At 43.3% G+C, this 27,711-nt stretch overlaps 3 protein-coding genes across 5 annotated transcripts in view; 2 read left to right on the plus strand and 1 right to left on the minus strand.

The window, feature by feature from the left end:
• The window catches only part of chad (chondroadherin), a 228,688-nt gene that overhangs the window by 179,650 nt on the left and 21,327 nt on the right, over positions 1–27,711 (minus strand). The window contains exon 5 of one of the 3 annotated variants that reach the window (XM_065949994.1): positions 23,135–23,418. The exons of the other annotated variants lie outside the window; for them this stretch is intronic. The gene's annotated coding sequence lies outside the window, so the exon portion shown is untranslated. Of the gene's footprint in view, positions 1–23,134; positions 23,419–27,711 lie in introns of those variants that run through there. 3 annotated transcript variants of the gene reach the window in all.
• On the plus strand, positions 457–16,695 carry slc16a5a (solute carrier family 16 member 5a). The gene is made up of 5 exons (XM_020657854.3): positions 457–692; positions 5,421–5,875; positions 9,359–9,502; positions 10,208–11,047; positions 13,764–16,695. Exons 2-5 carry the CDS (start codon positions 5,512–5,514, stop codon positions 14,036–14,038), a joined length of 1,623 nt encoding a protein of 540 aa, XP_020513510.2. The 5' UTR covers positions 457–692; positions 5,421–5,511; the 3' UTR covers positions 14,039–16,695.
• On the plus strand, positions 17,449–27,460 carry tap2t (transporter associated with antigen processing, subunit type t, teleost specific). Its single transcript, XM_020657849.3, has 12 exons — positions 17,449–17,675; positions 19,161–19,692; positions 19,776–19,890; positions 19,979–20,109; positions 20,687–20,892; positions 21,913–22,110; positions 22,338–22,466; positions 22,549–22,740; positions 22,826–22,999; positions 24,323–24,482; positions 24,755–24,891; positions 26,793–27,460. The coding sequence occupies exons 2-12, from the start codon at positions 19,194–19,196 to the stop codon at positions 26,985–26,987; spliced, it is 2,136 nt and encodes a 711-aa protein (XP_020513505.2). The 5' UTR covers positions 17,449–17,675; positions 19,161–19,193; the 3' UTR covers positions 26,988–27,460.

Below are 27,711 nucleotides of genomic sequence, written 5' to 3' on the forward strand. Positions count from 1 at the left end.
CTATAGCCTCCATATGTGGAACATGCACTAACCACTGCGCCACCAGCACCCCAGAACAGGCTCCCAGGTCAGACGGGGATTCGAACCAGGAACCTTCTCTCTGTGAAGCGACAACTGTTTTTTGCTCTAAATGCAAGTTTAGTCCTTTTGCATAAAAACTAACAAGTGCAGTTATTGTTAAAAAAATATACTTTCTGTGGCATTGCCTATAATGTAATGATCAATAAATACAAATTCCAGGCGACCCCATTTGAATTCTATGCGACCTCACATGGGGTCGGGACCCCAAGGTTGAGAAAGCTATACTTTCATGTGACCATCTCCTTTCATACAGGCCCACATTGTACCACCCTGTCAGTTTGTGTCCTCCATTACGGCTCTCTATAGCTACATGTCCTGGGCCTTGCAGGGCTTCTCTGCTTGGACTGGGGCCTGCACAGCCTCTGCACAGCCTTTGCACAGCCTCTGCACCCCCGACCCTCACAGGCGGCCATATCAGTCTCCTCCTCCCCCCCGGCAGGAGGGGCGGGCAGAGGCTGCTGGAGCTCCGTGACGAGCAGCAGCAGCAGAAAGAGAGAGAGAGCTCTACCCGGACTGAAGCCGCTGCTGCTCGGCTGTCAACAAGGAGCGACCGCGCCTGTGCAGCGTGGGGGAAACGGGGGCTGAGACCACTACCAAAACGCTAAAGAAAGGTAATTTTTATTGATTTTAATCAGAACTAAAAACATAAACGTTACACACTGTTCTGAATTTCAGCTCAAATCGCTTCCTCGTTGCTCCGAAAGTGCGGAGTGAGTGATGTCCAGTGTTTATATGTCAGGGGGGAAAGAACACTGATTGACACGAATATGGAAATGTTTCGCCTTTTTTTGAAGCGATGTTTATATTTTAAAGCCACGAAAGGGAAGGTCTAATCAGATCTAAAAGCGGTGTGATGGTGTTTGGAGTATAAATCTGTATTTTGTTTTGGATGGGGGGGGGGCTTTCAGACGCAAACAAACCGTAATATATACGAGATGCCACGTGGGTCAGCTGGCAAAAACAGCTGTAAATGTGGAGAGAGATTCAGTATTTAAATGTGATAAAGCTGAGCTGATACCACTATGTGTGATCATGTCAAGATGTCTCATCCCTTCATGGGCCTGTCCCACAAGCAGCTGCTCAGCATCCCTTTCATTTTTCCAATGAAGACATTCACAGATTGTACTTCCTGTTTTTAAGCCTTCAAGGAAACGTTCATTTATTTTTATTTTTAATGTGGAAGAGAAAGCTTTGCTGCTGCAGGAGGTAAAAGAGAAAAACAGGATGTCATGGCTCAGATTGCAGAGATATGAGAGCCCCCCCCCCCCCTCACTGATCCGTCACACACTCAGGATAGTTACAGGAATAAAACACCACACCACTCTGCTCACTTTCTTTTGCACACTGTTTTGTCCCTTGACTGCTTTTTTTTTTGCATGGTTTTGTGCACTCTTGTGTCGCAATTACATTTGAGCCGAATGCTATTTTAAAAATAAAACATAGCACCTGATCTGATCGGGTTAACCTACTCTTAACATTGTTTATCAAAGTATTTCCAGAGACCTTAAAGTCTTTATATGTGATTTTTCACACTTAAATGTACAAATCAAGAATATCCTCTAAAAATAACTCTGTGAGTCATGACTGTCTACAATGGGTGTAACACCCGAGTCCCACTGTCTGTGATGTTTTCAGAGTTTTCAGAGTCCTATCTTCACTTTGTTTACATCGCCAGGACGGCCGGCTGACTCCTCCCCTCGAGTATAAAAGATGTTTAATTGAGGGACTAGAGAAAAGAAGAATAACATACTGTACTCACTGCTTAACTGTGTTTCTAGATCACGCTCATTTCAGGTAAATTTACATGCAGTGTGAAGATACCAGCATAATAAAGATCACTAGCATTAGCATGCTAACACAACAATGCAGCGCGAGTTGTTTTGGTTTCATGCTGGTGCTCAAGGGCGACATCTGCTGGATCAAAAAATCACATATAAAGCCTTTAATGACCCTCTTGAAGGTGAAAAAATAATCTGTGTGATACACCAAAAAAATGAAGACTTCCTTTCTTCATGGAAAGTTTGGCAATCGAAAAACAAATATGCACGTTTGCTTTCATTCTAAAAGTTAAAAGAGAAGATTGATGACAAGTTCATGTACGGTGAGCGTGAAGCTGGAGGCAGGAAGTTATTAGCTTTGCTTAGCACAAAGACTCGAAACAGATGGGAAGAGCTAGCTTCTCTGTCCAAAATGGAAGATAGAAACAAAACAACCATGACGTTTACCACTATGTAAATTAGTTTAAATATAACGATAAAACGATAAAGTACTGTAAAATACGATACATTACGGTAAGATACTGTAAAATACGACACAATGCAGTGTGATGCGGTACGATACGTATCAGGATAACGGGATCAGGTTACGATTTTAGAATGAATGATTTTTAAAGCGACATTATTTTGAATTCAACCGATGAATACTGAGTTCCTTGTCTCAGCTGAAAAACAAGTCCAGTTCATAAGCGGCCTGAAGTGGTGTAAATGTGTCTGCCGCTTTTTGATCATATTTAACAAATTTTAAAAGGTTTCTCAGAACATTCAACACTATTGATTTATATTGTGTTATAATGTGTTGTTAACCAGAAGTAGTCCAAAGCTTTCTGTCTGTCTGCCTGAGCACGTTGTCTTCAGGGTTCAAAAGTTTAGATTTTGCATGTGAGTTTGGCGCTTTGCATCCCGACCGTCCCGCCCTCGAGAAGGCCGTGATACTTTGTGTTTTCAGGATCATAATCTCATAAAATGTTTCTCTTCTCAGCAGCAGCTTGGTACATCTAGAAATGTGACCCGGAGCCTCTCGTGGCAAAAAACTCCATTGGAGGTTTTTTGCACAGAGAGCTTTTTCATTCACGGATTTTCACAGGAGCGTGTTGGTTTCATGCTGGCAAGATTAACTTTCCACCCACACAGGCTTACAGTATTTGTCCGTACACCCATCAGACCTCTCCTTTGTTAACTCATTACGCAGTCTGACCCCGCTGACTTTGAAGCATTAATATTCATTCTTAAGTTTTCTGGTTAAAAAAAAGGTAAAGCGATGGTCTGAGGCTCCTGCAGGAGACGAGCTGCTGCTGCTGCAGGGACCAGTATTCTGTCTTTACAGGGGACGGGTGGTCTTATATGATCGTACTTGACTTTGAATGAAGTTTCTCTAAACATGTTGGTCACATAACAAAGTCCACCATCTGCCAGCTCAAGAGCCGGAGCCAATTGAGGTCTTTCCTTCCAGCTTAGGATGCATTTAGTTTGGATTACTGTAACTTGGAGTGACCGGAAATTAGCTCACTGCGGTCAAACTTGTACATTTTTTTTGTTTGTTTGTTTTTAAACTTTTATTCACCAAAACGTGCATACACACACTCACACAATAAGAAAAAAGAGATACAAACAAGAGGGGGAACTGTGGTACGATACAGTTTTGCAAGCAGATTTAGACAAAAACAAACAAACAAACATACAAAACAAAAGGAAAAAGGGTCAGTAAATAAAATGAATGAATTAAAAAAAGGGTACAGAATAAGTAAATGAGCAAACAGGACGAAGAAAAACATGGAGGACAGTATAGTAACAACATGATGTAAAATAAAACTGGTGGGATAGGTTGTACACATGGTGACGGTTGTTTGTTTTTGTTTTTCATTTTGTATGGGTGCTAACACGATGATTGCCAAATACCTGTAGACTGTTTGTAAATTATATTAAAATCGTTGATTTCCTCTCTCCTCCTCGTTTACCTGCCTGGTTCTGCTGTGGCATCAACTCACTGCCATCAAAATGGTGGTGAGGATTGTGGAATATATTTTGTTGAATTCTGTGAGTTGGTTTTTTGTACATTTTATTTAGTTTTAAAGAGCAGGACTTCATTGTCCTGTTTACTGTTGATTCAGTCTTTAAGCATACACTCCTGTAGATAGTCTGAGGTTTGCTGACCAGCTGCTGGTTTTCCCAGAGTCAGCATGGAGACACGCTGGAGACCTCAGGTCGTTTTATAGTCGGGCTCCAAAGCTCCGATGTTGCTAAAGGACTCCTTTTAAAAACTGCTATAAAGCTACTGTCATCAATATCTCGATGTTAAAAACAATAAATCAAATGTCTGTGTTGGCTTAGTATAGTCGTCCATTTTTCTACTTAGCTCACTTTGGTTACTTCACTTATTGTTCTTTTTTGTTGTGACAATTCAAAAGCACACTCGGATGCGAAAAAGGTCCAGGACACAAAAAAAAAAAGAAAAGTAGTTTAAAAAAGTTAGTAGGTCATACACAGAGAGGCAGTCAGCAAGGGCACAAAAAATATCCAACAAGGGCAAATCCACAAAATCCAAAAATTCAATGAAGTTCAAAACCGGGGGGAGCAAACCCAAAGAAAACAAAGCTGGAACGCATGAACACACCGAGGAGAGAGTGACAGTCTGGCAGAGGGCTGGTGGAAACACAGGGGGGATATATACAAGTCAGACTCACTCTCAGAGAAATCGGGGTAGTTATGCATCAAAGGGCTGAGGCCGGGAGTCGAACCTGCGGCCGATATGTCGAGGGGATGTACCCGCTTTACCATCTGAGCTAAACCAGCGCCCCATTTTAGACAAAGATAGAGCCAAACAATTACAGTCTGAAGTGAAGTAAACAAAGGGCAACAATGGAGGACGTCCAGCACAGGTCTGCACCTCCGAGGTCGTCAGTGGGGCGGAGCTACACTCTGACTTTTTTTAAAGGGAACATATTATGAAAAATCCTCTTCTACAGTGTTTCTGAACATATATTTTGGTAACCTGAGAGTCTACTGACCCACAACATGTGAAATAAACCCATCCAGTCCTTTGTTTGTGGTCTGCATAAGTCTTACAACACAGAGAAAAATGCTCCGTTTTAAATGTGCTCTCCTTGTGATGTCACAGTGGGGTTCTGATAAAAATAAATCCCCTCCCCTCCCCTGGTATCTCCACCAATGGACTCCACCCCCAGCCTAGAACAAAATTTTTGAGCAGGTCCGCCATTTTTATTCTCTCTACAGAGGAGTGATGTCTACCAGGAAAACTCAGGGGGGGGTCATTACATTTAAAGAGACACACACACCAAAACGGAGCGTTCTGAGAGAGCTGGTTTATACAGGGTCACAAACCTCCTCTGGTGCTTGATTCATGTTAGATTTTGACCAAAGCACAGCACAGATGTTTCATTTAGACCACAGGGGGACTGTTTGAAAAGGTGGAGGAGGGGGATAAAATGTCCTCTTTAACTTTAAGGGATTTATGTCCTGATCAAAGTGGCAGACCTTTAACTTCTTATCCACTTCATGTGATTTAAAAACCGGATGTCTTGTTTTTGTTTTGGTGTCCCTCAGGTCGCTGCAGCCACAGTGACATGGACGGCAGGAGCGACTCCACAACCTGCAGAGCTAACACAGAAGCCTCGCCCGAACTGTGGAGCCGACAATGACTCACAGAAATGGAATCAGGGGGACGAGTGATCGCTGCCTCCACGCCGAGGCCTCCGGAGTCCTGCGGCAGGCCAACGGGGTGGAGCAGGACAAAGATCATCAGGACTGTGAGTCCGAGGAGGCGGGGCATGTGGCAGGTGAACGCAGACGCTCAGCAGCTGGACCCGGGGTGGTCACAGCTCCAGACGGAGGATGGGGGTGGGTGGTGCTGGTCGCCACCATCTTGGTCCTGGCTCTGACCCTGGCGTTCCCGTCCTGCGTGGGGATCTTCTACACGGACCTGCAGAACGAGTTCCACGCCTCCAACAGTGAGACGTCCTGGGTGCCCTCCATCATGACGTCGGTGCTGCACGCAGGAGGTAAAGTCAGCATTTATTTATTTAGAGAATGGTTCATCTTATAGTTAACCAGAACTTTTAAAGTTTCGCAGACTTTTATCATCATCTCGTCTTCTGTTATTTCATCACCACGACTTGCAAATCTGTTGGAGGTGTCACGTTCCCGTTGACCCTTTAGAGCCTCCGAGCCTCGGTGTAATTTAAGTTCCTGCCTGCTGCTGTTGTTCAGCGGGAAACGTGAAACAGGAGAGTGACTTGTCGGTGTTGATTCAAAGAAACATTCATCCCTGAGAAACTGAATCACAGAGGGACTCCAGTATGCTAGGAAATACTTCTAAATAATAATTGATTAAAAACCGTAAATGGACTTTTCTAGTCTTCTGACTACTCAAAGTGCTTTTACACCGCAGGTCACACCTACACATTCACACACTGATGGTAGAGGCTGCAGAGTGAAGAATCCATCAGGAGTAACTTATCTATTCATACACATTCATACACCGCTGACAAAGCAGCAGGAGCAACATGGGGTTAAGTGTCTTGCCCGAGGACACATCAGACATGTGGCTGCACGAGCTGGGGATCGAACCCCTGACCTTCCAGTTGAGAGACGACTAACTGAACCACTGAGCCACAGCCTGTGTACTATTAGATTTAATTAGATACAGTATTGTCCCTTAGGGGAAGTTTGCCTTGTACTCATTACTTCTGCCATATTGCAAAAGTAAACTATTTACGACTTTAATCGATTTTTTTCTTCTATAAATGACAAAGAAATTACAAAAAACAATCTTTGCTTTTATTTATATCAATAAAATGTGACAAAGCAAACTTCATTACCTTGCAAGGATTAACTTGAATTTTTTAAAGTGCGAGCTGTGAACTTGTTTTAATCAATTTTTAAGTAAAAATTGAGATTCTTATCTTTTGAGATTTCAAATAGATTCATAACTTCCAAAAATCTGGAGCAGCAAGAAGTTCAGCCAGTCTCACAGATGACTGGAGGAGATCCTGAAGTATGGACTCGTTCAAAAATAAAAAGACTTGCATCATGAATCCAGAATCGTTTTGAATCAAAACTAGATTCTAAATCAAATCGTGAGACACCAGAAGAGTCAGAGTCCTAGTCAGCAGTTTCAGGGTTCTGCAAAAATGTACAGATAAGGCAGACCATCATCAGCAAAATACTAGTGGTTACTGAATCATGATGTTCATGTTTCCCTGAGCTGCAGAAAAGTTGTCGAGATGACAAATGAATGCAGATGAGACTGGTTCCTTAAAATCCTTTTTTTTTTTTTACTTCATGAGAGAAAGTGTGGAAGGCTGTGCAAAGGGGCGACAGTTGCTCAGTCTGCAGGGACTCTGGTTAGGAATCAAAGGGTTGCCGGTTCAAATCCTGATACGGTTCATGTCTGGAAATTGATCTGGTAGCTCCACAGGATCCTGTTTGTGCATGTGTGTGTGTTTCAGCCTCTGTGTGTGTGTGTAGCATGTTCAACAACAGAGTGTAAAATGAATATCTTCTTCTTCAGTCTCAGAGTAGTCTGGAGATGATTCCAGTCTTTAAAATAAAAAAAGCAGAAGTGAAGAGAAGCTCATCCTTCCATGGAGCTTTGTCTCATATCCGGACGTCATCGTGGTGCACACCGCTGCTATCTGCCCACGCAGCAACGTCAACTTCCTCCTTCAGTGAGCAATTATTTCACGTGAATGAAACAGGGAAGTTGTTTAAAGAGTCAAGGATGAATGTCGTAAACTCCTAAATCAAACAGGAGCAAAACATGCACTTTTTTTTTTAAATCTGTAACTTTATTTTCCGTCTGTTTGAAGGCAGAAGGTCGTTGTTTTTTAAACTTTTCATTCGGAGCCGGTTTGAGATAAAGTGTCCGTTTCAAACTGATCAAACAGAGACGCAGGATTGACAGGATCTCTCACTCTGAGCGTCACAAACCTGCAGGAATATGGTTACTTTGTCCCTCCAATCTCGGTCCAGGAGACTTTTTTTCCACTGTCTGTACTGGAAGTGTAAAATCTCCTGAAAGTGAAGCTTGTTGTTGCACAAAGAGGCTGCATGAAAAGGACTCAATGTTCGAGTTGAGATTAGTTTGAACATTTTGCCGCCTCCTCTTCACCCCATCAATCACTCCTCTCTCCCTTATCAGCCACATCTGTCACATCCACCGATCCACATCATTGCCCTCTCTCCTTCACATTTGTTTTTAAAAAAAAGAGAGAAAGAAGTTTGGTGTCCTCAAATGTTACAGTTTGAGATTAATTTTGTCCGAGCGCCGTCATCCCTTCCTGGACGGTCAGTGCTGCTCGGTGCCATCACAGAGGAATTTTTAACGTCCCACCTTCCTCCCTCCCCTTCCTGACAAACCAGTCTCATGGGTTTTGAAGACAGGAATGCTTTGAACCTAGAAAGTCCCTGATCTGACAGAAATGTGACGAGAATCTCAGGATTAGTGTTATTAAGCAGCACGTTGGTTAGAGCTGCTCGTCCAGAGGGCGGTGATGTACTCTGTCGACCTCCGAGCGAGCTTTATTAATCCCTCTTTGGACAAACGGTTTGGAGCAGGAAAAAACATAAATAAAGATCATAATTCATGCTCAACAACTTCATACATTTCTACCAAGAAGCATTAATCAGCCTGAAATCTGTTCCACGACTGATTCCCAGATAGATGGTTTCTATTTGAATCCAAAATGTTGTGCTTTGTAAATTGTACTGTGTCTCTCTTTGTATTTCCGTCTGTAACTTTGTGTTTTTGCTGCTGCCTGTCTCAGCCAGGTCTCCTTTTGAAAAAGAGGTTTTTAATCTCAATGGGACCAACCTGGTTAAATAAATAAATAAAATCAGGAGGGAAAACTGTTTAACCAGCGTGAAGCAGAGCGTAGCAGCGGACGCACAGGTCGCTAAGTGAGGAGCCAGATTATAGAAAACAGTTACAGACACGTCTCCAGGTTAATATCTTTGTTAATTCATTAACAAAAACACATTTTAACTACAGTTCCCTGTGATGTACAGGAGGCTCAAAGGGCTCAGGTAGATCCAGGTTTTATCAGCACCGTGTAAATCCTTTCTTTAGCAACAAAGGCATGTGTTTGATCTCCCTACCCTGTTGGTGACCTTTTACCAACATATATCCATCTGTATTAAGACCATGTGAAACTTCTTCTCCTGACAAAAGAGTATTTACGAGCAGCAGTAAAATGGAGAGAGTTTGTTTAGCAGCTGTCATTTCACCCTGAAACTCGTGGTCATGGTGAGAAATCTGCGATATGTGTCGACACAGAGCTACACCTTAGCGCTACACCTTAGATCTACACCCTGTGAGCGCTAAGTGGGAGAGCAAATATGTGTTTCTTCTTTACTCTAGCCTGAGCAGATTACAGCTTAACACTACTTATGTGAAACACTGCAGCGGCAGGATTAAGAAGAAAACGACCACCGCCTCTGCTCCGGTATGCATTAAAACTAAGAGCATTACATTTGGTCCACAGGTCCCTTCTGCAGCGTGTTGGTGGAGAGATTGGGTTGCCGGGCGACGGTCATGCTGGGCGGAGTCCTGAGTGGGCTGGGAATGGCAGCCAGTTCGTTTACCCAGTCCATCGGGCAGCTGTACGTCACGGCCGGGGTTATTACAGGTCAGCGAGCACAAAACTGATTTATTGTCCTTTTCTGTGACCCGATGAGCGTGGTGGTTACACACATCAGTACACACTACCTGCACGGCAACAAGCATGCGGAGACCAACTGATGAAGGATGAGGGGGCGGCTGAAGAGTCAGGAAGGACCAGACTGGAAACACTGGATTAAAAATGACCTCAAACACTCGATATGCTGATGACACATAAACTAATGTTTCTAAAATGTGACACAAATAATATATGTATATATATATATATTTATATATTTATTTTTTTAAAGATTTTTTGGGGGCTTGAGGCCTGAGGAGCAAAGCCTTCTTGTCCAATCCTATTTTTTCAGATGGGAATCACAAGAAAAAGGAAAAGTTATAATCAGGAAACAGGCTGTTTCAGTTGATCGTTGTTAAAAATTATTATTTTTTTTTTTGTTTTTTTTAAGATTTATTTTTGGGCTTTTTGTGCCTTCTTTAGAGAGACAGGACAGTGGATAGAGTCAGAAATCAGAGAGAGAGAGAGTAGGGAATGACATGCTGGAAAGGAGCCACAGGTGGGATTCGAACCTGGGCCGCTCGCTTGGAGGACTATAGCCTTCGCGCTCTCTCCACTGTGCCACCAGCGCCAAAAGCACAAAATTTAAAAAACTACCTTCAATGCTTTTCCTTGTTGAATTCTCACTCTGAGCGTCTTCTTTCAACCTTCCAGGTCTTGGTTTCTGCTTCAGCTTCCAGCCCGCCGTGACAATCCTCGGACACTACTTTGTGCGCCGCCGAGCGTTCGCCAACGCCATGTCGTCGACAGGCACGGCGCTGGGACTGTGCACGCTGCCCTTCCTGGGCAACTACCTCCACGAGGAGCTCGGCTGGAGGGGCAGCTTCCTGGTCCTGGGCGCCGTCCTTTTGAACTGCTGCGTGTGCGGCGCCGTGATGAGGCCCCTGGAGCCCCCCGTGCGCCGGGGTCAGCCCCTGATGAACCAAGGACCACCTTCGCCCAAGGAGGCGCCCGTGAGGACGGACGTGGGGTGGGCGAGGACGATGTGGAGCTACGTGGTGGCTTCCCTCAGCAAACACATGGCGTTCGATCAGTTCTGCAACAATCGGCGCTACTGCGTGTTCGCCATTGGCATCACGTGGATGATGCTGGGCTTCGTGGTGCCGCTCATCTACCTGGTCCCCTACGCCACCGCCAACGACATGGAGCAGGGCCGCGCCGCCATGCTGCTCTCCATCCTGGGCATCGTCAACATCGTGGTGCGGCCGCCGTTCGGCATCATCTTCAGCATGCCGTGGTTCAAAGGGCGGCACATTTACGTTTTCGCCGCCGCCCTGCTGGTCAACGGGTTTAGTAACGCCGTCCCCTGCATCGGGCCCAGCTTCAACGTCCTGCTGGTGTACGTGGTGATCTACGGGCTGTCCATGAGCGTGGTGGGCTCGCTGATGTTCACCGTGCTCATGGACATCGTGGAGATGAGCCGCTTCCCCTCGTCTCTGGGACTGCTCGCCATCATGGAGAGCATCACGCTGCTCATCGGGCCTCCACTGGCAGGTAACCAGCACACATGTGAACGTGTTCTCTCAGCAGGTTTTTACACAATTTAGAAAGTTTAAAGTTTCAGGTTCAAATTTAAAGAGGAAAAAAATGTCATATATCTTGTGACGCGTCTGTTTGGTGCTTAAAGTCTTTCTATGTGATTTTTCACACTTAAATATAAATCAAGTATCTCCTCTGAAAATAACTCTGTGAGTCATGACTGTCTACAATGGGTGTAACACCCGAGTCCCACTGTCTGTGATGTTTTCAGAGTTTTCAGAGTCCTATCTTCACTTTGTTTACATCGCCCGGACGGCTGGCTGACTCCTCCCCTCATGTATAAAAGTTGTTTAATTGAGGGACTAGAGAAAAGAAGAATAACATACTGTACTCACTGCTTAACTGTGTTTCTAGATCACGCTCATTTCAGGTAAATTTACATGCAGTGTGAAGATACCAGCATAATAAAGATCGCTAGCATTAGCATGCTAACACAACAATGCAGCGCGAGTTGTTTTGGTTTCATGCTGGTGCTCAAGGGCGACATCTGCTGGATCAAAAAATCACATATAAAGCCTTTAAAGGGAATGATGCCCTACATGTCTCTTGGACTCCACGTGCTGCAGACATTCAGCTGCCAGGGGGCGCTGCTTGTCAACAGGCAACTGCTTGGGGTCCCCAAAGGTCTTCCAAACTTTAAACCACAGCAGTAGGAAACCTCCCTAAGGGGGCCCCCATCTGACAGTACTCATACTCGTTGTCCTGCTAAACATCTCATGCATTATTCCTGTGAAACCCACTGAAGGAAAATGAAGAGGAGTTATCTGTCTGGGAGTGAAAACAGCTCGATGGTGGTTGGAGGGGCCCACAGTAACATTTTGCCTAGGGCCCCCCTCTAGAAACGACCACTGCAGCTGCCTCTACAGAGTAGAATGAATAAACAGAAGCGGGGCACCGGTGGTCTAGTGGTCAGTCTGTGTGTCCCGTGTACAGAGGTTATAGTCCACAAAGTTGGCAACCCGGGTTTAAATCCGACTTGCCTGCATGTCGTTCCCCGGCTCTCTCTCTCCTCGTTTTCTGACTCTATCCACTGTCCTGTGTCTCTAATAAGAAAAATGGAAAGCCAGAAAATTAATCTTAAAAAACAACAACTACAGCATAAACACATTAATCACAATGAATTAAGGTCTTAAACGAAAGATTCATTTATTTTAATCGCATTGATCACATGCTATTTTGTCCTTTTAGGCACACTGTAGGTAAACAGTGATGGAAGAGAACGACTCTGCTGCATTGTTGAATATCTCATTTCACTTTAAATATTGCAGAAGAGACACCTGCACACCGATTCCACTCGGCTTAGAAGCCACAAAAAAAGTCCACAGGCTGACACAGATGCACAAATAGTCTCTTTAAGTCTCTCCCGAGTACTGTCTCCTGATTTGTCCTTCACAGCCAGAACATAACGCAGACATTACATACACACGCGTTACATCTACATGTGCATACAGAACATCTCTGCTCCTGTGATATGTGAATGGCAGACATGCAGGAATAGAAGGTTTGGTCCTCCTCCACACAGCTGTGTCTGTAAATAAACTGCTGCTGCTTCAACTGACAACAAACACACAAGTCTGCAGGGGTGTAGGATATGAAAATGCTACACCACCAGTAAAAGTGTTAACAGTTGAGTACACAGTCTCTGCGTTTTTGGGATTAATATCACTGCTGCATTATACGAGTAAACGTCACGTCTTTGTAACAACAAGCTCTCAGAAAATCAGCCCTGTGCTGAGGCTTTCTGGTGATGCATTTCAAGCCCATCCAAGCAGAATTTGAAGAGTAAATTTGCTTCAGAGATTTTTCTTATGCCATTAAGGGACGAGCAATATTTTAGTGTAGCACAAAATTTATCATAATCACAACTACCATGTTTCTCTAACTCTAATATGTGTCTCTAGTCTGTCTACAAATCCCCACATTTTTTGAGAAAAGTCCATCCTCTCCGTCTTCTGCCTGCTCCACTTTTCAGAAAATGTGTGCTCAAACGGGCCGTTTGGAGAGTTTCCTTTCATGACATCACAAAGGGCAGTAAATAGAAAATAGAAATAGAGGGGTTTATAGACATGATCAAATACAGGATCAGAGTGGATTTAGAACAAGAAACTTCACACACATGTTTTGAGCTCTGAGACTTAACTGGTTGAAGAGGAGGAGGAAATGTGACATTTAAACTCAGTACCAGATTAATTACAGCCCTGTAGTTCTGTGCTTCATTCTGGATGAGTGGTGTTCAGCTGAGTGTTTAAAGGGCAGAGGCTCCACGGTCTCATGTTACAGGTATGCTTCATCTGTTTATGTTCCTGCTCCTGCAGTGATGCAACCACAGACACAAGTCACAACAGAATCAGGGAGTGTGCTCCTCCATGTGATGAAATAAAAACCCCAAACAGGAGCTCTTTTGGAGCGATTGTGATGTCGGATATATCCACTTACTTGTAGAAGAAACTGGCATCACTACAGGAAAAATACTTTGTATACCAAGTGGTCGTTTTCTGCAGAAGACCTTTTTTTATTTATGATAATTTACGACTTTAAAACAGAGACCAGTAGAGAAAGTTGCTCACTTTAACTTGCAAACTTTATTTTGTGTATGGATGGAGTGGAAAACTCTAATGTTGAAATGCTTAGACAATAACCCGCTGTCTTTGATACTTCTTTGTTGCCGTAGGAGTCCTGATCGACAGAACGGGTCATTACTTCCAAGTCTTCTTCGCCTGCAGTGCCGTTGTTGCCTCCGCCGCCGTGTTCCTCATGGTGTCTTTCTGCTGGCTGGACAAAAAGGACAGAAAGTCTTCAAAGCAGACTCAGCCCTCAGCGCTCCCCGAGCCGGCCAGACCCCCTGCTGTGGACGTCGCTCCTGACTGTCAGTACCGCAGTGTGCCCACAGAGGGAGACAAAGACAACGCCTCTGCTAACGGGGCAGACAACATCAGCAGCGTCTGAACTCTGCTCACACTTCAGGGTTTTATCCTAAACACACACACACACACACACACACACACACACACACACACACACACACACACACACACACACACACACACACACACACACACACACACACACACACACACACACACACACACACACACACACACACACTGCAGGTCAAACAGTCCTGCACATTATTTCCTAATGTGTGTGTGCCAGCTCGCTTGGCGCACCCAGATGTTTGCTCTCCTGCTGCGACCTTACCGCTACCATCTGCTGCGCCATAAAAGACACCAAACAAACACTGTGAATCATTTGCTCTGCTCTACCCAGGTTAAACACTTTGCTCCTAAAATACCAAAACCAAAACAGATGTGCACTTATCAGCTACGGTGTGATTGTACTGTTAATCGTCAAATGCTGCTGATCTCATCCATAACACCATCCATCTCATCACACATGAGGTATCTCACTTTATCAAGCCAGGAGACACACAGGATCCTGTGTTTGATAAATTCACTCCGAGTGCATGTCAGGTGTTTCCTGTAGTGTTGATTTAAAGGTGTATAATCATCTTACTCTTCCTTCTGTCAAGACCAGACGACCCGTTTTCTAATCAAACTCGTGCATAGGAAATTAACGGAAAGCTACACCAGAAAGTATATTTAACTGAGTACAGACTGGGGGACTGTAGAAAAAAATCTAATTAGGAATCACTAATTTGATCTTGCTTTGTAGGACAGCCCATCGATGTCAACCTGCCGCCCTTCAGCAAATCATTATTTGTACAGCGCCAGTTCACAGCAAGTGTTATCTCGAGGTCGAGACGCAGGTTAAGGACCTTACTCATTGTTATGTTACAAAAGAAGATTAGGAGATAAGATTAGATTTCTCCTTTGTGTTCCTCTCGTTCCTGTCCACACTTGCCGCTGAGGTGGAGGTCAGAGCAGGTCGTGCATGAACGAGGACGGCGGTGGTTGTGGGGACGATACAGTCCGATGGTGGAGGCTGGGCGACAGGGACGTCGGGTGGTGGGTAGTGCAGGATCAGCTCGCTGAAGGTTAGGGGAGCCCCCCCCCCCGTCTACTGGAGAGTCTCACAAGGCCTCCTTAACTTGATCTTCAAACTAATTCTACACTCAATTCAGACATTCGATCCAGACCCGCCTTTTATGTCAAAATGTGCAGCATCACCAGGCTGGTAAAGGGGCGTGGCCTTACATCTGGATGGGCTGTTATTTAAAGTTTTACAGTGATACATCTCAAGAGTAAAAGGATAAGGCTGGCGCTAAATCTCGAAAGACCAAGACCAACAATGTGTCAGCATGATATCCAAAATATGTTTAAAATGAGCTTCAGCCGTTATTTCCCATCGTGCAAAGTTTACTTTAGATCCTTCCCTCAAAATCAGAGTTTAGTGTCTCTTCCTTTTCATGAAGAGAGACAGGATACATTGGAGTCAAACAAGCGACCAGCGGCAGAAGATAATTCAGCGTGTGAGTTGATGCGGTCATTGTTGGTTTTGGTCTTTTTGGTCAAAAAGAGACATTTGAAAAACAACCACAGAACCGATTAACAGACTTACTTTCACATCATCAACGCTCAAAGTTAAGAGTTACAGAAAGGCCTTAAAAGAAGTCCGAGCAGGAGATAGAGAATGCTTTCGTTTTGAAGTGTTTGACAACGTCTTTGTGAACTTCAAAGTAGGTCCTTTAATCCTCTTAATCTTTAATGGGAAGGCATTTAACACCGCGTACCACGACTAAACTGTTGCACCGTGGTTTTGAGTGTTTGTGTTTCACATCATTAACGGTGCATTTTAAAAAATCATCAAAGACTGAAACTGTTAGTTGTTGTTTCATGAATATGTACGAGCAGGTTTTGTGTTTTTTTGTGTGTTTAGCATGTTTTCCACTCCTTAAAGGAACAGTGCCTTTTTTTAAAGAGCTGGTGTTTCTGTACAGCCAGATTTTAATATCACATGAAACACTTGATACCCTGTCAGCAGTTTAACACATCGCATGGGAACGAGGAGTCAGCACCTCAAGTGTTAAGACGCTGATTTGACTTTCAATTTAAAGGCAGGGTTGGTCATTTTAGAAAAACTAAAACTCACAGTATAAGTTTTGAGTGTGGGCTAGAGCATACAAGGGGTAGAGAGCGAGCAGGGAGACAGGGAGGCGCCTGATTGGTTCATCAGATTGGTTCATCAGATTGGTACCTCATGGCAGACATTGGTGGAAGTTTTTTCAGGTTTACAAACTGCTACAGATGATGGGGTTTCTTCTTTTTCAGAGAACTTGAGTTATTCATTTCTGTCAGGACCTAAAGACAATTTACACCAAAAATCTTAAAAAAGTGGATCAGGAGGAAATGATGAACAACCCTGTCTTTAAATCAGAGACTTAACGTGACAGACTTTTGATAAACACACAGTGAGAGGATCACTCCACATGCACAGGTCTGAACAAATGTATTTGAAGTGAATAAATCATTCAGGTCAAAGCTGTGCTGCAGTATAAACTGAAGTGTTACCAGAGACCTCTCGGCTAAGAGGATTTATCAGTAATATTTGAGGCTTCACTTTCTTTTTGGGCCAAAATGTTTCCTTTATTATAGAAACTGTATTTATATGTCATGATCAGGGGGAAATAAATATTTGAATATCAACTTTGTCGATTTGATTGTGAATCTAAACGTGTGTGGTCGGTATGCGGGGAGTCCTGGTTTCATAAGTCACTGATGAAGCAGCAGGAGCAACTCAGGGTTAAGTGCTTTGCTCAAGGACACATCGGAGCTGTAGCTGCAGGAGCTGGGGATCGAACCCTCGACCTTCCTGTTGAGAGACGACCGATTCTACATCTGAGCCTCTGCCGCCCAGCATGTCGACCCATGTTTGCTCTCCCAGGTTTCACAAGAAAATGTATCTCAAAGTAAAAAAATAGGTAAGAAGGTAGAGAGCTTTTTCACGAGAGAATTATATTAACATTTTTAGTCACACAAAAAAATTATTTAACCTTTAAATAACCAATGTGTGAAACTTCTCTTAACCATCCAAATTGTTTTATAATAGAACTAGCAGAGCTGCAGATCACTTGAGTTTATAAAGTTTACTTTAAATGAGTTATAAACAGTTTGCACCTCGGCCACTTTATTCAAACAGATTTATTTTATCAGGTTAGAATGAGATGTACAATGACGTGTTACATTTCCTAAAGAGCCTTTATGTGATGATTTATTGTTAAAGTTTGTTTTATTTACATGTCTTATTTTCTACATCTCATTTTGGGACACTTCTTCTGCCTTCTATCTCTACCAGGGATCAATAAAGTATCTCTCTATCTACACACAGTGAAATGTGTACTGGCGCCATCTAGTGGTGAACATGTGTAAATACAGCCGTCAAACGTTATAAAGGCTACGAGGAAACATAAAGTCATTAAACTGTCAAAACTAACAACGGGGGAAAAAAAACAACACATTTCCTTATATTAAGACAATGTTTGCTTTATTTAATCTCCTCTTTATTTCTGGTTTACGGAAACAACCGAGCACACGAACGAGTCAGCCGAACGAAAGTGAAACTAAACGTAAACAAACGGTTAGCAGTTAGCCTGCTAGCTTAGCAAGGACTGTGAGGGTGCAACACGGTAAGTCCTCCAAATCTTTATGATTTATAGAATATTAATGTGTCTTAAGTTCAATCAGATGAATGTTAAGCTGCAGCAAATGGCAGCAACAGGCTAACATGTTATTACGACGTTATTAATGTAGTTATTAGCTCACATGTTCGTTTACAGGAAACAAAAAGCCTCTAAACTCCTGTTAGTGTTAGTGAGTAACTGAGTTTGTGTTTAAATGTCAGTTAAAGTTCATCTTTGTTTGCATATTCCCATTTAAAAAAAAAGATGATCACTGTAAGTGTTTACATTAGAACAGGGAGGGGCCACATTAATTTAACTCTCACTGCCAGAGGGCCAAACTGTAGCATACAAAAACCATTACAGTCAATAATGTCTCCAATTTAACTCAACATATACCAGGGATCAAATATTATTATGGAAATATTTCTGGTTTTCATGACTTCATGGCAGATTTCATCATGTTTTCTTCATGTTTTCAATTAATTGATGTGTAAAAACTTAACCTGAGGGCCACGTTGAGGGTTGATGGGGGCCGCATGTGGCCCCCGGGCCGCCAGTTGCCCACCCCTGCATTAGAGTCCTTTCAAAGGCGAAGAGTTTTAGGTCGTACAAACCTGCTGACTGTCAGGGAATGAATAAAACTTTTTATAAATGTGATAGAACTTTTCTTTTCGGATTGAAGTTAAAGTTTCAAACTAACTGACTACGAATGTAAACTTGTGTATTCTTCTGCAGCTCGTCTCAGAGGTGAATTATAGTTTGTTACAGTATTTGAGGATGTTGACCTCCAACTGCTGGTTTCACCTTCATGAAAACACGACTACTGTGTGTGTGTGTGTGTGTGTGTGTGTGTATCAAATATCCTGTCTGTAACTGTGTGTTGCTCTTCTGTTGTTTTACAATTCTACAATTCACTTAGCAGACTCTTTTATCCAAAGCGACGTACATCAGAGAGTAAGAACAACACAAGGAAGGATCTAGAAAAAAGGGAACAATGTCAGTAAGAGTAAACGATCAGCTTTGAGTCTGATTGGACACACAGGTGCTGACAGGAAGTGACCAGAGGCAAAGCACAACATTGAGGGCAGTTCTTGAGAGCTCTAATCAGTATAGAAACCATCTTATAAGTCGTCGTTATCAAACAAAAACCATCGTCATTACCATCATCATCATCAATAATATGGAGACCATCATCATTAAGTTAGTAGGTATTCATGAAAGAGCTGGGTCTTTAGCTTTTTCTTAAAGGTGCAGCGGGACTCTGCAGATCACATGGAGTTTGGAAGTTCATTCCACCACCGGGGGGCGACAGAGGAGAAGAGTCTAGTCAGAGACTTAGGACCCTGTTGTGAAGGTTGGATCAGACGCCTTTAGCAGAGCGTAGTTGGGGGAGGGAGTGTAGACCTGGATCAGAGAGTTAAAGTAAGTTTTAGTGACTGGTTTTTCTAACGGGTCAGATAAAATGTCTAAATAAATATTTGTCTTTTTCAGCGTCTTGCAGTGCGACGTTCCCACCAGAGGAAAATGAGGGAAGTCGCAGCATATGGACTGGTAACTCTCCTATTCGACGTGGCGTTGTGTTTGGCGCTGTGGGTCGGACTCATGCTGCTGAAGTGCCCCAGCTGTGGTGGACTCGCGGCAGTTTGGGCCTTCGGGGCAGCGAAGTGGGTCGCCCTCCATTTTTTCACCTCCATGCTGACCGACGGAAAGCCGCCGGCGGTGCTGCGCAGGTTTGCGGCGCTCCTCTGCCTCCTCTCTCCCGTGTTTGAGAGCGGACAGCTCCTCATGGCTCCTCCCTCGGCGGCGTCCACCTCGCTGTGTCCCAACCTCGGCACGCTGCTCCTGGGCGGCGCGTCCTCCTCGCTGGCCTGTGTGGTTTGGGAGGCGGGCCTCTGCGGCGATGGGAAGGTCAAGAAGGAGCGACTGGACTCCAGACGGCTGCTTCTGAGGGTGCTGAAATACTTTAAACCAGACACTCTTTATGTGATCGCAGCTTTCAGCGCTCTCATCCTCGCCGTCTACTGTAAGTAAAAATAAAAGCTGACGTCACAGATCAAGTTTATTCTTCTTGTTTGCCTCATCAGTGTCCTCCCTCTGTCCTAACAGGTGATACATACATCCCGTTGTATCAGGGGAAAGTCATCGACATGCTCAGCGGTCCTGTGCTGCAAACCAGCTTCTGTTACACGATTGGACAGCTCGCTCTTTATTCTCTAGGAAGGTAATTCAAAAAACACTGAAGTATCACCTGAACAATGTGTCTCTTTGAACATTAATTCAGTCACTTCTGATCGTCTTCGTCCTCACAGCGCTCTGTTCTCCGGCTTAAGAGGAGGCATGTTTAAGTGCGCTCTGGCCAGACTGAACAAAAGGTTGCAGCACCTCCTGTTTCACACCCTCCTGCAGCAGGAAGTGCACTTCTTCGACGAGAACAACACAGGTCAGAAACGCACAACATTTTATATTAAAAGGCAGGCTTGGTAACTTTCAAAAAAACAAGCATGATTTTGAAAGTAGCATTCCCTCAGTGCCACGTCTGCACCTTTTCCCCTCTGCGCTCCCTCAAAAGCCACGCCCCCTCACTTACATGCACGAGCGCCATTGGTCCAGAATCGGACCTCAGCTCATCGCTTTGAGTGTGGGCTCCTGCACGCAAGAGGTAGAGAGCGAGCAGGGAGACAGGGAGGCGTCTGATTGGTTCATCAGATTGGTACATTGTGGCAGACATTGGTTGAAGTTTTTACAGGATTATAACTGACACAGATGGCGGATTTTCTTCTTTTTCATAGAACATGAGTTATTCATTTCTGTCAGGACATAAAGACAATTTCCACCAAAATCTTTAAAAAGTGAATCTGGAGAAAATGACCGACCCTGACTTTAATATAATATCAGTTTGAAGGTCTCTATATTTACTCAAAGAGGTCGATTAATACATTAACTTACATTAACTTTAATAAAAATGTAAACAAAATGAAGGAGCTGCCTGTCGATGCTCTTCAATGTGGTCTCTCCAGGGCGCCTCACATCCCGCCTGCACTCCGACGTGGACCGGATGGGTCGCACCGTGGCGCTGAACGCCAACGCCCTGCTCCGCAGCACGGTCAAAACCGTCCTCATGCTCAACGTGATGCTGCAGCTGTCCTGGGAGCTCACCCTGCTCACCTGCATCGAGATGCCGCTGTTGGCCGTCATGCAGAACAAATACGACACCTTGTCCACGGTAAGGTGTCGTCACATCGGGTCCTGAGCGAGGAGCCGACAGGAGCTCAGTTTAGTTTGTGTTTTTTTTGAAGACCTTTAAGAATATGAAGTATAATGTTTCTTCCACATTCAGAGTGAAATAATGCTCTTAGTCACCAGAGGGTGACTGCAGAGCTGGGGCAGCAATGATTTAAGGATGATATGGAGTGTGTCTTTAACCCTCAGGCGTCAGTTTAATTTACTACTCTCTTAAGTCACTGAGGACAAACATGTCCATGCCAAAAAACTTAAATAAAAATAGAACAGATTGATATTTTTTACTACTTTTTTCTGCATAAATCTCTTAAACAACTTCAGCCCTGCTCAAAACTACCAAACATTCAATAATTATCAGGAATTTAACCCTTTAAATGCCAGAATCATGAAATCAAACTGGCATTTAAAGGGTTAAATTCCTGATAATCATTCAATATTTGATCGTTTTGAGCAGGGCTGGAGTTGTTTAAGAGATTTATGCAAAAAAAAGTAGAAAAAAATATAATTCTATTTTTTTGTTAGTGGACATTTTTGTCCTTAGTGACTTCAGAAGGTAGTAAACATGTTTCTCAGTGTTCTATTGAGCTATTAAAAAAATTAAAATGTGCATTCCAAAATTTGTCAAGAGAGAGACTTTCTTGGAAAAATGTGTGCCATATGCACTAACAGACAAAATGATGACCAGTTGAAGAGGAAACATTTGACCAAATGGACAAAAATGTCCATAATGATGCATGAGTGTTAATTCCCAGATAGGAGTGAATTAAAGAATGAAAGATGTATTTATATTTATTGATTATAAAAAAACAATAATTCAAAAAACAGACCTTAACAGACCTTCACTCACATGAGGCAAAGTTGTCCCATGCGGTGCTTAAGCATGATCGTTTGGGTTCTGCTTTGAAAACATGAAACGTTAAAAATTATTTGCAGCTCTGGTCTCAACCCGTGATCACCTGGATGCAGCGTCATATTCATCACCTGTATTCTCTTCACCATGCAGAAGCTGAAGGATCAGATCCAGGAGTGCCAGGCGCAGAACAAAGACCTGGCGACTCAGACCATCAGTAAGATGCACACGGTCCGCAGCTTCAAGGCAGAGAAAGATGAACTGAGGAGGTACGACGAGGCGGTGGAGCAGATGACGGCTCTGAAGAAAAAATCAAGGATCTACAGCTCGGCCTTCACCTTCATACGGAGGGTGAGAGAACAACAGTAGGGCAGCCGACTCCAGAGAGGGGGGTGCGGCTCTCTACAATGTTTTGAATTTGGGCTGCAGTACCCGTTTTAACCACTAGGTGTCAGAGCTGCTCCTTTAAATAACCACAGCAACAAGATGAGATGATGTTTCTTTATTTTAAGACCCTAGATAGTTAAAGTTCAAACTACAATGTGTGAAAGCTCTCTGGGTGTCTTCTTTTCTTGCAGCTTGTGGGTCTAGGGATTAAAGTTTGGATGTTGTTCGAGGCTCGCAGTCTCATCTCATCAGGTCGCCTCAGCATCGGAGGTCTCGTGTCCTTTCTCTTGTACCAAAAGCCCATGTCGTACAATTTAAGGGTGAGGCGACTGACTGATATGATTTCCTTTAAATCGTTCTTCGGTCCCGTTTATAGACGCAGATGATTTATTTTCTTTACAGGAGATTATGTATTCTGTGGGAGACACGGTGTCCTCAGTCGGAGTCATCGACAAAGTGTTCAGTTATCTGGACAGAAAACCAAAGTGTAAGCCAGCGGGAGATTTAGCTCCCGAGAAGCTGCAGGGGAGGATCCTCTTCAAAAACGTCACCTTCACATATCCCTCAGCCTCTCAAGAGAAACCCGCTCTGAAGGTAACAATTTGTCACACCGTGTTCTTGTATTCATGTTTTTAAATCCAGAGCGGTTAATTCATCATTCAAATGTTCTGCTGCACAGTCGGTTTCTCTGGAGCTGCAGCCTGGAAAGATGACCGCTCTGGTGGGTCCGTCGGGCAGCGGGAAGACGTCATGTGTGAGTCTCCTGAAGAGGCTGTACGAGCCTCAGGAGGGAGAGATCCTGCTGGATGGAGAACCGCTGCACCGCTATGATCACAAATACCTCCATCAGAAGGTACAAACACGTTTAACCGACTGCAGTATCACAGATAATGTAGGAAAAGGACATATTTAATCATTTATTTCTCATTCTGATTTATCAAACGTTAAAACAGATTTTCCTGAACTATATCTGAAGTTTCTTGTTCTAAATCCACTCTGATCCTGTATTTGATCATGTCTATAAACCCCTCTATTTCAGCCCTGCTCAGAACAGGCTGTTTCTGTGTCTGTACCTTTAAATATGTAAATGAGCGGTGTCTGACCACGCCCCCTCTCTGGAAGGGCTTGGGTGTACTCGGTGCTTTCTCACTCCATGTCCTATTGTTTACGGTGAGAAGGCAGACTCAGAGGGCAGAACAAACACCTAGCTGTGGGAGTGTCACCCACCTGGGGGAGGGGCTACTTCCCTTTGTGATGTCATGAAGGGAACATCTCCAAACGGCCTGTTTGAGCACACATTTTCTGAAAAGTGGAGCAGGTAAAAGACGGAGAGGATGGACTAGAGACACATATTAGAGTTAGAGGAACATGGTGAAGTGGATTTTACAGATTATGAGAACTTTAAAGTGTTGTAACTGTCCATGAATTTGGTGTCAGTGAACTATTCTCAATTTGAAACTTTCTCTGCCACATAATTCTGCTTGTCAAAGAGAAAAACAACAAACTGGTTATATAACTTCACCACTGAAGTGCCGCAGGACTTCGCCTCATTACATCAGAGTACAAACTGAGCTGTAAGAAATGATCAACTAATTAAAAAGGATTTATGTGTTTTATGGTGTCCAACCCTCTCGGCTCTATAAAACACCAGAGATCAGCGATTTAACATTTCACAACATCACAAAGTGTCATGTTCCTCTCACAGCGCCGTCTTAAACAAAGAAGTCTGTCTGTTCTCCCAGCATGCTTTGCAGATCAAATCCGCGCCAAAGAAAGGTTCCTCCTCTAAAGCACAAACCCAAGTTTTTCAAAATCATCTAACCAGAAGAAATCAACGTTAACGAAGTTCAGCACAAAGTTTGAACGAGATTTCGATTGGACGTCAAACGAATGATAATATTAAAATCCGACCCCTGCAGATAATCTAATGTTTGAAATATCAGAACTTTATGTGAGACATTAAATCTGACACAAGGAGGCGCTTGAGCAGCTTTGAGCTTCATATCCGCAGCGTTCAGTATTTCATCTTCTTTTGAGTCACACATTTTTTATTTGTGGATTTAATAGTTCATATTTTTCACCCCTCTTTTTATTCATGCAAACATCTAATCCAACCCCGTCATTAAAACTCACACTCACATTGATGTGTTTGTGTTTTTTAACTACATTTCTTTAGGTGGCCTTGGTTTCCCAGAATCCTTTGCTGTTCTCTGGTTCGCTGCGGTACAACATTGAATACGGCCTGAAGGGCTGCAGCCTGGAGACGGTGACAGAAGCTGCAAAGAAAGCCAACGCACACAAGTTCATCTCTGAGCTGGAGGACGAGTATGACACGGGTACAGAAGTGCATTTAAAAACCTTTCACATCAGTTATTACAGAGGCATTTCCTGTTTTTAAGTTCAAAGGTCACATATTATGAAAAACACTCTGCACCATGTTTCTCTAACACTAACATCTCTAACAAACAGCTGCACTGCGTAACACTCAGGATTTAAACAGTTAAATATTAACTGAGATAGGTGACAGGTGTGATGCAGGGACAATGTTTGTTTATAATTAATATTTGTTGTTTGTCTCATCTGTATGCTGATTGTTTGTTGGATACAGATATAGGGGAATGTGGCGGCAGACTCGCGGGCGGACATCGGCAGTCCATCGCCATCGTCAGAGCTCTGGTTAGAGACCCTCAAGTGATCATACTGGACGAGGCCACCAGCAAACTGGACGTGGAAGTGCAGCATGCTGTGAGTAAAACTGCAGATAGCTTATCAAGAGCACAGGCTCAGTGAAGAGCTCAACCGACACAACAGCTCTACTCCGTTTAAGTGTGGCAGAAAGGTCATGCCAGGGAGTCAGTGGAGCTGCATGCACAGAACAGAGACCCTGAGACTGAAGCTGCAAAGTGATATCCAGAAATAGATCCATTCTATCGTTTACACTCGGGGTTTTCCCACTGAGACATGTAAAAAATGTTAAGCATGAAGAGGCCGAAGATATTTAAACCAAAGCTGTTTTTTTTACATCTGCACTCCTGAAAAGTCCTGAAGTCAAAACATGAAGTAAAAAACACGACGCAGAAGTAGAGGACGAAGCAACAGAGTCCACTACACGACGCTATAATAAGAATATTTGTCTTCATATCAATGCTACATGTAGTTCAACAGAATCACACCATCAACAAAGAAAACTTAAAGCAGCAGGTTCATTATGAGCACAGAGATCGTAGTGGTCGCATGCAGTCTATGCATCATGCTGCAGTCATTCCCCCTCCTATTGGCTCAAGGTGAATTCTCCTGAGAATATCCTGCTGTGTTCTCACATCAGCTCACCCGGACTTGCTGCAAAAACAAATGACTAGGGGGTCTGGCAGGAGAACCTCAGGGTGAAGTCCGTTTGTGTTCACACATAATAATAATAAAGTTTATTTATAAAGCGCTTTTCGCAGACAAAGGTCACAAAGTGCTTTACTTCAACAAAAAACAACAACAGCATACATACAATGAAAGAAGAAAACATGCAGCTCCTCCTGTGAAACATCAGGAGTTTTCTGCAAGTGTGAACGCCCTATTAGAGGATTCCCCTTCAGTGATTTCACTTTTACATACACATTCATAGGCCTAGTAATCCAGTGTTGTTTTTTTTCATCTACCAAAAACATGCAGAGACGCTCCTGCACACAGTCTGTTGGCAGCGTTTAAGAATAGAAATGTTGCCAAAGGTTTTTGTACAGTTTGTACTCTCTCGCTCTCTCTCTCTTCCTCTCAGAGAGAGGGGGTTTAAAATATGACAAACAGCTGCACACAGAAGGAGGCAAGTTACTCCCAGAATGTTTCTGTTCTTTGCTCCAGTGTTCATTTTTTTTTCTTGTATACTTCTCCCCCAAAGGAGCATGATGGGAAAAATGTCAGCAGAAATCTAATTGTAGTCGTGTGAACACATTTTTTTTCTAGTTTATGAAAAACATTTTAGTGATATTAAGTGTTCTCCTACTCTTACTTTAACCCTTTACATGACTCTTAGTGTAACTCTTAATGATCCCAGCTCTAATCTGGAGCTGCTGTGTGACCTCGTTGAGGGCGGGGTCATCCTCAGTAATGTAAAATAAAAAAACAAAAACATTTCCTTGTGTGCATGTTATCTTTAAAACATCTCTGATTTAAAGATAATATGCCAGAGAAGACAGAATGGCGTCAGGGGAGTGTTTTTTCTCAGGAATGTGGACAAACAGAGCTGAGACACACCTGAGAATCTGTTAAAACGCCCCAGAATACCTTATTGAATCATAAGCAGATTGCATGACTATTACTGAGACATTTACAAGTTTAAATTTTTGATTTTGGAAATCTATTTTTGTTTTTGCTTCAAATCTGTAATTGTTTTAAATGTTTTTATTGTTTATTGAGTATTTTATCAATTTCATTCTTAATTTTTGACCCTTTGCACCTTAATTCTTATTTCAGCCGTGGTTTCTTTCTTACTTCTTCCCCCTATTCTTCTCTAATGATTTTATCAGTATGTGTTCTGTTGTCTGAATCTCTGCACCGTTGTAACTGAGAGTTAACCCTCGATGTACCTGAGGATGTAAGAGTGATGATGACGATGATGATTCACAGATTGATGTAAATTGTCCGTTTCTGCGCCTCAGGTTCTGCAGGAGGTTCTGTCCTGCGGTCGGACGGTCCTGGTCGTGGCTCATCAGCTGAAGACGGTGGAGAAGGCCGATCACATCATCTTCATGGAGAAAGCCCAGGTGGTGGAGGAGGGAACGCACCAAGAACTGATGGCCAAGAGAGGACGCTACCATCGTCTGAAAGAGGAGCTGTTCTCTGACTCTCAGTGATTTGGAGTTTCACTGTTCGGACAAAAACGTTTAGTCTGCAAAAGAGGATTTTAAAGTGTAAAAGCTCTTCATGCACGGTGACTCGTAGTTCAGCATCCATCCTGAAATGTTCAGTCTACTGAGGTGGACCTGAAAAAATGCCTACCGAATGACCAAGAGGGATCAGACTACTGAAAAGTCCACATTCCAAGCTGTTTATGTAAATTTCCACTGAGAAAAACCTAATTTAATGCACACGGTGTTAGATCTTACAATTATTAGTGGTCTCTTTTTTTCAGTCCAGACGAAAGAGTTGATGTGGTAACAAATAATAAAATCAACTCAAATGAAAATAATGATGAGAGGAGAGAGAGAGAGAAAGAGAGAAAAGGAGCAGACAGAAAGAGAATATCGTCTGCTTTTGTTTACACACTCATAAAGAAAGTATTACTCTAAAATACTTTTTTTATTCAAATAAAAACACTTCACATGAACGCCTTCGCCGCTCTCTGTTGATTTCATTTTCAAACCTCAGACATCACATCACCCCCTTTATTAAAACACTGAGGATGTGGAGGATTTGCAATATTTCTCAGAAAATGAAGGAATGGGTGAATCCTCTCCATCCTCTGAAGAGAAATAAACTATTTAACCTCCCATGGGGTTTAACCAAAGTTCAGCAATTTTCTTCGGTCAATTAAAAAATGAATTTGAAAAGGATGCAAAGCTTTTATACAAACCAGCC

The sequence above is a fragment of the Labrus bergylta genome, chromosome 21 (genome assembly GCF_963930695.1).
Source record: "Labrus bergylta chromosome 21, fLabBer1.1, whole genome shotgun sequence".
In the NCBI taxonomy this organism is placed as follows: Eukaryota; Metazoa; Chordata; class Actinopteri; order Labriformes; family Labridae; genus Labrus; species Labrus bergylta.

Bases quoted from the DNA above. Each gene is read 5' to 3' on its own strand.
- slc16a5a (XM_020657854.3), top strand. From the start codon at position 5,512: ATGACTCACAGAAATGGAATCAGGGGGACGAGTGATCGCTGCCTCCAC. The intron at 9,503-10,207 runs GTCAGCGAGCAC...TCAACCTTCCAG, and splicing joins CACGGCCGGGGTTATTACAG to GTCTTGGTTTCTGCTTCAGC. The intron at 11,048-13,763 runs GTAACCAGCACA...TTGTTGCCGTAG, and splicing joins CATCGGGCCTCCACTGGCAG to GAGTCCTGATCGACAGAACG.
- tap2t (XM_020657849.3), top strand. From the start codon at position 19,194: ATGAGGGAAGTCGCAGCATATGGACTGGTAACTCTCCTATTCGACGTG. The intron at 19,693-19,775 runs GTAAGTAAAAAT...CTGTCCTAACAG, and splicing joins TCTCATCCTCGCCGTCTACT to GTGATACATACATCCCGTTG. The intron at 22,467-22,548 runs GTGAGGCGACTG...TTTTCTTTACAG, and splicing joins CCATGTCGTACAATTTAAGG to GAGATTATGTATTCTGTGGG.